This window comes from Acanthopagrus latus, chromosome 1 (assembly GCF_904848185.1).
Source record: "Acanthopagrus latus isolate v.2019 chromosome 1, fAcaLat1.1, whole genome shotgun sequence".
NCBI classification, from domain to species: domain Eukaryota; kingdom Metazoa; phylum Chordata; class Actinopteri; order Spariformes; family Sparidae; genus Acanthopagrus; species Acanthopagrus latus.
In genome coordinates this window covers 5,011,401-5,022,287 of record NC_051039.1, presented here as the reverse complement: position 1 = coordinate 5,022,287, position 10,887 = coordinate 5,011,401, and the positions used below count along the sequence as shown (strand labels likewise).

The 10,887-nt window shown below is 37.7% G+C and overlaps 1 protein-coding gene and 2 long non-coding RNA genes across 3 annotated transcripts; 2 read left to right on the top strand and 1 right to left on the bottom strand.

Moving 5' to 3' along the window:
• Window positions 1-573: 573 nt before the first annotated feature.
• Window positions 574-2,051, top strand: LOC119021547. Its single transcript, XR_005075638.1, has 3 exons — window positions 574-778; window positions 872-929; window positions 1,608-2,051. It is a non-coding gene; the product is annotated as an uncharacterized LOC119021547 (long non-coding RNA).
• A 1,666-nt stretch (window positions 2,052-3,717) lies between these two features.
• Window positions 3,718-9,589, top strand: LOC119021521 (B-cell receptor CD22-like). Its single transcript, XM_037101866.1, has 10 exons — window positions 3,718-3,958; window positions 4,258-4,563; window positions 4,644-4,877; window positions 5,045-5,149; window positions 5,686-5,907; window positions 7,376-7,714; window positions 7,994-8,339; window positions 8,435-8,492; window positions 8,843-9,034; window positions 9,413-9,589. Exons 1-9 carry the CDS (start codon window positions 3,904-3,906, stop codon window positions 9,032-9,034), a joined length of 1,857 nt encoding a protein of 618 aa, XP_036957761.1. The 5' UTR covers window positions 3,718-3,903; the 3' UTR covers window positions 9,413-9,589.
• LOC119021541 lies at window positions 4,722-10,875 on the bottom strand. The gene is made up of 3 exons (XR_005075634.1): window positions 10,516-10,875; window positions 9,598-9,735; window positions 4,722-4,740 (listed from the first exon to the last, which is right to left on the bottom strand). It is a non-coding gene; the product is annotated as an uncharacterized LOC119021541 (long non-coding RNA).
• Window positions 10,876-10,887: the final 12 nt, after the last annotated feature.

Here is a 10,887-nt window from a genome sequence, read left to right as displayed (position 1 = left end):
AAGTTGCAGGTCGTGTTGAGTACCATGAAAACATGATGAATCATCACATCCTGTCAATTAAAAAACTGACAAGGAATGACTCAGCAGAATACAAATTCAAGATCCAGACACACGACGGATGGAAACAGTCAGGTTTTTCTGGAGTGATGTTGGTTGTCACAGGTAATTCTTTAGATTAAATACATTATTTTTGAAGAGTGAATTATTGATTCCAAACCATGTGATGTACTATCAGCAGTCAGCACACTGAAAGGCAGATTCAATGCTTCTTTCACTCAATTTAATTAATGTATTAATCAAAATAAATGTACTAACTTTGGCTTTATGGCTTCTTTTAGAAGACACTGACAAAGACTCAACTTTGTGGTTTAGTTATGAGACCTTGTGACATCGTATGTCTCCTTCACATTTGCTGATCAAACTATCTTTCAGCTCTTAAAGTGACGTTCACTCCTTCTGCAGTGGTGACAGAGGGTCAGAGAGTGACACTGACCTGCAGCACCAGCTGTCCTCTGAACACAAACTACACCTGGAACTTCAACAGTCGACCTCTGAACCTGCCAGAAAACCAAAACAAACACCTGATTCTAGACCCAGTCAGCAGTCAGCATGAAGGAAGGTACTCCTGTACGGTCAAAACTGGCAGAAGAACCATTGGCTCAGCTGAGAAAACTCTGACTGTCCAAAATATTAAAGTGAAACAAACATCAGCAGCAGCTGCAGGAGTCTGTGCTGCTCTCCTGGTTTTAATACTTCTCGCTGTCCTCTGGTGGATGAGGTGAGCAACACTCTGCTCTTCCTGACTAATCACATTCACACACAAACCTGGAATCACTAATTATTTTCATTTTTCTCTTGTGTCACTAACTAGAAAAAAGAGAAAATCCAGCCAATCTCCTCGAACTGAACCCTCAGACAACTCGGAGCAGGTAGAGAAAACAAAACTATACCCCAATGTTGTGTTTGTATACAGCGATTACATTTTTTTTGGCAGAGCCAAAATGGTGGCAGAAAGTAACCGCTCAGCAGGAACTTCTAGCTAGCCGTGTCAGGCGTGAGCACCTGAATCATCTTCTATTAATCGTGTAGCCTCTCTTCAGTTTTTCTCTTCTCCAGCACCTGCTCATGTTCTTAAACTGTTTCATGCTTTCCTGAAATTAATTATATGATAAATAAAAACAATTTTATCTTCACTCGAAGACATACTGCTGTCATCTCCTTGTTGTGTGAGCAATCTTGGACGTAAACTTTTGTTTACTACAATCCAGATTCACTGACGACAACATATAAACATTTATACAATATAATAAGATAATATCAGGCTCTGTAATTCACTGACCAGTCATGATGTTCAACATTAACAGAAGTCTCACCCTGTGTGAGTTGACCTGTGTTGGTTAGAGTATTTTATTTGCACAATTAAAATAAAAAGTACACTAAAATAACCTTTAGGGTAAAACATTTTCAAGACACCAAACATTTCCAAAATAAACCTGAAAATGATTCAGAAGACATTCATCAATTGAATTTTAGTTGCATTTTAATTGTCTGATATGAGAATCAGCCAAACATTTTCAGTCAGTAAGTATAATGATTTGTCTCCTCAGCCAAACCCTGATTCCATGTATGAAAACATCTCAGCTCCATCAGCAGAGCAGGATGACCATCACTACATGAGACTCCACTTCTCTCAGAACCACACAGAAGATCTCTACTCCACCATCCATTACGCAGCTTCCAACTGAACTAAAGTTTGTTGTCATTGTATTTTGCAATTAGAGCCTGACCAATATATCGGTCGATATTATCCCATCATAGATACATCTGGGATATATTAATATCCACCAATATGTTATCCGAAATGTCCATGACGAATCTTTTTACGCAGCATAATGCAGAATAAAAGGCCCTGGTGTAATTCATGATTAAGTGTTGTTATTGTGATGGTGCACTCATGTAATTCTTAACAATAAAGTTGATAGTTAAACTGTAAAAAATATTCTGCCCTGATCGTCATTGCATATCTTCAAATCTGTCAAATGTGTTTGATATCCAAACTCTAAATGAAGATGAAAACAGATGTTGTCAAGCAAACAGGCCACAGATCAGATTCTTTGACGACCCTTTCATTATTGAATTTGACAGTTTGAAAGACCCATTACTGGCAAGTGAATCAGTCTATCAATTACAGATAAATGAGCCATTTTAATAACAATAAAATTGTAGAATTCCTTAAGATTATGTCGCTGGTGAATGTTCCACTGATCTGTATCTCCTAATCTTTTAGTCAGAACAGATTACAAGCAAAAAATGATTGAAAAAAGCTATTCTGAGTAGTTTAAGCTACATATGTAAAAAAATATATAAAAAGAAATACTGATGCATCTTAATAAATCAATACATTTACCCTGCGGGTAAAGAGGCTAAGATGTAGAAGGCAAAGATGCATGACTTGTTATTCATAGCTCTAGCTTTGATTGAATTTATAGGCTATAATCTCATTATCTGCCAATAACCGATAATGTCATTTTTTTTCATTATCGGGTCAATAATTTCAATAATATCAATCCGATAGATATCATGTATCCCTAGAAACTTTCCTTCCTGACATCCCACACTTCACTTTCACTCTTCCAGCTGTCTAATCCCCAGGTCCTTTTCAGTCCACTACATGCTAATGTGGACCACAAGTTTCCACAAACATACTGAGACTCACAAGCACAGGCAGGCCAACTAACATGAGCTCTTTAGGCCACATCCTCTAACAGGAGGTGTCTGTGTGAAGGATACAAGTGGACTAGCAGGTGAAGAGTGACAAATGAGTAGAAAGCAACATGTAACACTGCGTGAAAAAAAGATTTTCTTCTTTAAAGCAAAGAAGCCAGAGATCAGATTCTTTGACGACCTTTTCACTGTTGAAATTAGACAGTTCGAAGGGCCCATCAGTGGCAGGTAAATCAGTATCACAACTAGAGATAAATTAATCATTTCAATTTTCAACATTGAAATCACAGAATCTATGAAGACTATGTTAGTGATGTAATGTTGTGGGGAACTGTCAGGTATCTAATTTGTCAGAACAGAACACACGCTAGGATTTTAAAATGACTGTGAACAAAACTGGAAAAAATTCCACTGAGTTGTTGGAGCCAAACGTGAGAAAATTAAAGACAACAAATCTGTTGCTTCTTGATGGGAATGTGGGTTTAAAGGTGCATTTTATGATGATGTGGCTCTTAAAAGCCATATTTCTTTTTACTCTCAGTGCTGGCCCATAGGTAATGTGAAGCACAGATAACTTGGACAGAAAGACTCATTACACACTTTCTGACTGTCTCCAGTGCTCTTAATGTTTTCTGACAAATTGTTTGTCCTCTCCAAATACTTGATGATCTGCATGTAATGAAGTCGATAAAAAAGATCAAAGACATTCAGTTTCCTTCTTCAGTGCTGATGAATTTTCCACCACAAACCGACCAGACAGCTTCACATCTCTCTGCTCTCACTGCCAACTTTAAAACTATACAAAGTGTACCTCTGCTGCATGTTGCCGAAGTATAAACAAAAATATATATACAATTATGATAAAATACAGATAAAAACAATATCCTCAAGTAATGATATTACATAACTACTGCAGTACATACATTTTTCATTAGAGGTCTCTTTTGTCGTAAGAATGACTATAAGGAAGGAAGTGACGTTCCGGCTGCAGAGCTGTGTGTGTTTGCCGCTCTCACACTGACCAACAGTTCATTCTGTCTCTGTAAGAAGACTGTGGCTGATTTTAAACATTATTTATATTCTTCGTGTTTTATCCATTTTAATAAACACAGCAGCTGCTACAGGTTAATTCAATCATACAATCAGCTTTCTGATGAGAAGCCGAAGACTACGACAGCCATGTTGTTGGCAGAAGCTGGATGTGTGTTTATGGGATTCATGCTGTGTTTCTCAGGTAGGAATAATAGTTTTTACTCCTTGTATAACAATATTTAATTGAAAAAAATAGATTAAAGTTTTTCAGGAGTGTACAAGTGAAAGTAAGATATAAGACAACAGATGAATCACTGTTAGCTGGTAGCATTTTCACTAATTCTTCTTGTTATGAGCGTTTTCATGCATTCTAGAATACGATCATTCTAGAAAGAATGATCCTTTACAATCAGACTATTATGAACTTATTATGGAGAATATGAATCGATACAAGACTTATAAAAGTGTCCAGATATCTGATGATTTAATCTTCTGTTAAAGGGGTGCAGGGACGAGCAAACAGCATCTGCGCTTTAAAAGGTTCATCAGTGGATCTGCCCTGCTCAGCTGAACATCCCACTACAACCATGAAATGGTACACTGTACAGCAGATTGGATCTGTATTTAATCTAAAGAATCTCACTGCAGATGACAGCCATGTTAAGTACATGTTGGAAGAGAATAACTTCAATCTAACAATCAAAGCTCTGACAGAGAGGGATGCAAAACTTTACTGCTGCAGCAGTAAAGAGGATGCAGGAAAACCCAGAAATAGTCAGCAAGGCATGATCAAGCTCCGTGTTGCAGGTACAGTGATCGTCAGTAATGAATTACTTTAAGTCTGACATAAATATATGAATTCTAACTTTTCTTTCTCATCATCTCAGACCTGCAGGTGAAGGTGATTCCCTCCACAGAGGGACACACAGTAACACTGATGTGCAGCACCAGCTGTCCTCTGACTGAAAACCCTGCAGCCTACATCTGGTACAAGAACAGAGAGTTTCTCTATGAGGACTGGTCTCCCTGGTACCAACAGCTGGTCAGCAGTGAGGAAGCAGTCACATACTCCTGTGCTATCAAAGGCTACGAGGACCTCAGAGCCCCTCAAGTCTCAGTGGGTGAGTGACAACCATTAACTCCTTATCATGTTATAAAACTAAACTGACTAAATATGTTAATTAGAAATATTTGTGCACCAGAACCTTGAACTATAACACTTGACTATGACACACAATGAAAAATCAACTTAAGTCATTAAAAACTGACACAATTTCATTTTGTCCAGATTCTGTCACATCAGCCTGCTTCAGTGTGACCTATGCTAAAGGGAGAATGTGTTCTTATAAGAAGACATCAGTGGATGAGCCCTGCTCCATCACATATCCAACAGGTGTAGTTTCCACTCACACTGACCATCCTCCTCCATACCTACCTCTAATTCCTTTAAACTGATATTTTATCAACAGAGATTATTGTATCTAGCGATCTGTCAAAATGGACCATTACCAGTTACAACTGTGAAAGATACAGTCGTCAAACTGTACAGAACAAACCAAACAACTCCACATATGTCATGTTTTATCATGTCATGAATTATTGTATTTTGTTATGTTATCACATGAACCAATCTTAACTAGCTAGCTGGCTCACATATAGGCAGCAGGGTTAGAGTTGTGTTTTTTTAGGTTAGATTAAGACAACTTTAACATGTATGTGCATGTCGCTGCACACTGTCATGTCTTTGCTTTCGTTTTATCTAGTTTTTACTTTGTTGACGGTGTAATCATTTCATGTTGTCTTTTTAACTCATCATGTTGTGAGGGTTTATTTCATAATTCATGTAATCAGCTTGTTACAGCTGTAGTATATATAAAAAACATGGAACAAGTAAATCAATGTAAAACATATTTCATCATCTCCCAATAGGAGTGTATGTTCAAAAGACTCGTGCAGCTGCAACAGGCCATGTCAGATTGACCTGTAACACCAGCTGTCCTCAGACTGATCTTCAGAGTGCCTTAAAAATGTACAGGAGCAGTGTCTCAGAGGGACAGTATGGGGCAATAAAGGATGTAGTACCCCAAACATCTACTGAAAGCTTCTCCTGTGCTGTAAACGGCCTCAAGGATCTACACTCTGCTGCAGTCTGTGAGTATAAACCAAATATGGTCTATTGTAACTTATTGAATGAAATCTTTGACTTATTTGTCCGCAAATAGCAGGTGAAATTCTAGATATCAACCTTGGAGAGGAGAAATACGTGACATTTCCTCAAGTGCTTTTATTGTGGGGTATTAATGTTATTGAAGTGACATAGTTCTGTTTTCAGAAATATATTGGGGGGTATAAATCATATTTTTCCCAGGTTGGTTGGATCATGTTCCCCCTCCTGGGATTGACGCCAAACAGAAACTTACTACAGTGTAATGCAGTCGCTATGCACTAAACACCAGCTGTAAGAAGTCATGTTTGATTGATTGACAGATGTCTTTCTGTCAATCAATGTTTGGACTTTAGTGGGAAAATGTCCAAGGGGCAGATATTGTCGGGTCAAGGTATTTATTGGCTCCAGCTCCCGTCAACAAACATGTAAACATGGCCGTTGTGACAATGCTATGACGCTATGATGGGTAGATTAAAAAAAAAAAAAGTTTCCATTCATCTACGTTCCAGAGGCACACGAACATTTTTCAGTCAGCAGTGAGTCTGAAAGAGCGACTGAATTTAATAGATATGTTACAGGGATTGAGAGAGAGGCTGAGTTGACACATCCTGCTAACTGGTATTTGTCTAGAGGTTCTGCTTTATGACATGCAGCATGATTACACAGATAAAATGCTTATGAATTTCATTGCAAACTGTAAATACATAATCATCTTTAGATCACAAAGAATTTGTTTATTTTCTCAAAGGATGATGAAAATTAACATTGGCAGGAACCTCAACAAAACAATGTATGGACTCATACAAGAGTTATTCCTCTCAATCATCACTTGACCCACTAAAAGTGTGTGGCTGTGGTGGCGTCTGTATCTGCAAAGAGCTCATTCTTCCTGTTCTGTCTTCTTTTCTTAGTAGTTTGGGCAGTGGTGTGTCAGCCCAATATATTTACACCACAAAAGATGTGATGTTGAGAGTCGATAAAAATGTAGCAACCAACTGTAGAAAGACCTGCAGGTCTGTGTCTCTGTATAGATCTAATCAATATCGTATCATTTTTGTTAGACATGAAATAAAGATAAATATTTGTGTAAAAATGATTTATAAGGCATACAAGTTTAAGAATATCAAGTCTGGATTTCTAGAATGTATACACATACATTCAAGAAAAAGTCGACAAAAGAGAAAAAAAACCTGTGTTTTAGCTACATACTTAATTCATCCTTCATAGTTTTGTTTTCATGATTGATCCATCCCAAATAAGCCTGAACCTGACCCACTGACAGACATGAAGAATAATCACATCAATTACAGGAATAGCTCATCTTCTTGCGTATGGTCTCATTTGTTAATACATCATATAGTGGCATCAGTATTAAACTTTTTCAAAACTGGTAAAAACTTTCTTGTAGTACATTCAAAGTGAACTGTCTCTTATCTTTCATCTATATTTCAGGTGCAGAGGAAAAGAAATGTTGGACTGTGAATTATGTCAGCAGGAGAATCTGTGCTGTTCAAGGCTCCTCAGTGAACATTTCAAGTGAATATTCTCATCCTGACTACGAGCAGCCCCAGTCTAAATCATGGTATAAAATAATCAGAGGTGCTAAGAAGGATACTGAAAAGCCTGTTGAAGTTGCAGGTCATGTTGAGTACCATGAAAACATGAACAATCATCACATCCTGTCAATTAAAAACCTGACAAAGAATGACTCAACAGAATACAAATTCAAGATCCAGACACGTGACGGATGGAAACAGTCAGATTTTTCTGGAGTGACGTTGGTTGTCACAGGTAATTCTTTAGATTAAATACATTTTTTTTGTATAGTGAATTATTGATTCCAAACCATGTGATGTACTATCAGCAGTCAGCATGCTGAAAGGCAGGTTCAATGCTCCTTTCACTCAACTCAATTCATCTATTAATCAAAACAAATCTACCAACTTTGGCTTGTGGCTTTATGGCTTTAGTTTTAGAAGACACTGACAAACAATCAACTTTGTGGTTAATCTATGAGACCTTGTGAGATAGTATATCTTTTTCACATTTGCTGATCAAACTATCTTTCAGGTCTTAAAGTGACGTTCACTCCTTCTGCAGTGGTGACAGAGGGTCAGAGAGTCACACTGACCTGCAGCACCAGCTGTCCTCTGAACACAAACTACACCTGGAACTTCAACAGTCGACCTCTGAACCTGCCAGAGAACCAAAACAAACACCTGATTCTAGACCCAGTCAGCAGTCAGCATGAAGGAAGGTACTCCTGTACGGTCAAAACTGGTAGAAGAACCATTGGCTCAAGTGAAAAAACTCTGACTGTCCAAAATACTAAAGTGAAACAAACATCTGCTGCAGCTGCAGGAGTCGGTGCTGCTCTCCTGGTTTTAATACTTCTCGCTGTCTTTTGCTGGATTAGGTGAGCAACACTGATCTCTGTTTCTATGCAGTGACACTCGCACAATAACATGATATCACCAATTAATTCTTATATTCACTAATGTCACTAACCAGAAAAAAGAAGACGCCCAGCCAATCTCCTCAGAGTGAAAACTCAAACAACTTGGAGCAGGTAAAGAAAAGAATTTGAACAATTCTGCTACATTAACAGAAAAACTTCAGAAAGAATTACTTTTTCATCTGAGCCAGAACAGCAGCTCAAACTGACAAATAATGTTACAAATGTTCTCTTAATTTATTTTTTCTTAACTAAACACATTTAGTCTGTTGAAATCGAAATGTCTACTGCAGTCCATATTAAGCTCATCAGTCTTTTGTAAAACATTAGTTATCTACTTATCCTGTTGTTCATCACAGATATTATGTTTACTCGCTAACTTTAAAAGCAAAAGGTAACTAAGAGCTTGCTTTATACATACAGTGTATCATAAAATACTATAATTTCTCTTGTCTTACAATCAGCTAAACCCTGGTCCTGTGTATGACGAAATCTCAGCTCAACCAACAGAGCAGGACGATCATCACTACAGCAGTGTCCTCTTCCATCAGAAACACACAGATCCTGTCTACAGCACAGTCCAGCCACATCAGGCCCGAGAACAAGAGCACATCCCCTATGCTGTTGTCCACTTTGAATCCAACAAAGCCCCCTGAGTGAGCACCTCTTGTTATAACATTTTCTCTCTTGAGGGATGCAATGTAAAAATGATGTGGCTTATTACAGGCTGGGTATACTGTACTGTTTTGACAAAACTTGTAGGAAATGACTTCTTAAACACTGAGGTGTTGATATCACGTAGACTTCCATGTTGGGATGATCATCAAAAGTAAAATTCAATGATATTAACGCCCATTGTCAATAAACACATGACTAATCTGATTTTAATGTAAAGTTGAAAACTAAACTTGCTTACTTCAAAGGTGCCCTTCTATTCAAAAATGTAATCCTACAAAAAACCATGTCAACTGACAAAACTGTTGTGCTATGTTGTAACCCACATGCGAGTAATGTATTATTTTCTTTATTTCCAGGCACCATGACCAGGCAGTGGATTCCTACAAGTTGTGCAACGCAGCAAACAAAACATAAAGCAAATGAATGTAACAACACACCTGCCTCTGTGATGTGCAGAACTTCAATACTGTTCTGTTCATTTCTGCTGCATTGTATTTGCATTCAGAGACTTCAGTTGATGAGCTTATTTACACAGACTTACCATGAATGAGCAGACAGACATCCCACATCTTATCAACATTTCAGGGGGCACACCTCAGAGCGATGATGGACACCAGCTGCCTGTTTTAGGAAGTCAAACCAGGATCTTTGAACTGGTCCGATTAACATCTGGTCCAGTCTGTGAAACCATATAGCGGTGTTTAACAGGAGAAATGGACACTGGTACGTTCCACTGTGCAGCAACAACTATATATATAAATTTTTTTTAAATGCTTACAATTTCTATGAAACTTAAGAAAGTTACAACAAACAATTAATGTCACCAGCTGAAAGACCAATCAATATCCTCCACCTTACCTGAATGATTCTTACAAGACTCATTCACAATTCAAAAATGTTCCAAATATTTTGTATTTCTGAGGGACTATTTGTAGAGCAGTGTATAATTCTCTGTCATGGAGTATATCACTTTACTGCTCAAAGAAAAGAAGGCAGCCTCCTGGCCAGCTGCAGTGCATTATTTTGATTCGCAGACTGTCATTTTTTTTGTCTCAATGATTGTCATGTTTAGTACTGAAATGAATATAAATCACTGGATATAAAAACAATTCATCAAAATCAGTAAAATGTAAATGTTAGTAATTTCTATTCGAAAAACCCAGTTTCCGCTTCTACTTGTATTCATTTACATGGCAGACCTGCTACATCCGATATGGCGGCGACGTCAACTAACGGTCCGGCGAGTTGATGGCGGCGTCTACGTGTACATGGTATCTATGGTTACCTTTTGCTAACCTTATGCTAACACCAGTTAAGTTAACCCACTATAGTTTCGATAGCGCCAGTTAGCATACTTCTTTAACTTTAATGTAATGTATTTAAACTTAATTAAACGGTTGTTACCATCTAATGATAACACTTGTTTATAACAGAAAAAAGTCAATGATAAAATACTCACCCAGAATAAAAGCATGTAAGCGATGTAACAGTGTCCACTGTGAAGACGTTGATGTATTTTATTTTATTTTGTTGCCAATAATTCCCTGGTCTTTTTTCACCTGCCAATTGTCCCTCGACTTGTTTTCCCATGTCGTTTTAAAAAACAGCCTTTCAACAACCCCACCTGACAACACAGCTAACTGTTGTGGCGTTTACCGTTGGTGCCCTAAAATGGCCGCCAACGCTCGTAACTTTATTTCACGAGCTACATATTTATGAACGTTAAACCCCGCGTGGATGTTTTTTTTTTGTTTTGTTTTGTTTTTTACGATGTAAATAGCTTATGTTTTAATATATTTCCCGTGTATTGCAATCTTTAACAAATGTTTTG

Excerpts from the sequence above, each read along its gene's own strand:
- LOC119021521 (XM_037101866.1), top strand. The coding sequence starts at position 3,904 with ATGTTGTTGGCAGAAGCTGGATGTGTGTTTATGGGATTCATGCTGTGT. Across the intron at positions 4,564-4,643 it reads GATCAAGCTCCGTGTTGCAG|ACCTGCAGGTGAAGGTGATT; the intron begins GTACAGTGATCG and ends TCATCATCTCAG. Across the intron at positions 8,493-8,842 it reads ACTCAAACAACTTGGAGCAG|CTAAACCCTGGTCCTGTGTA; the intron begins GTAAAGAAAAGA and ends TCTTACAATCAG.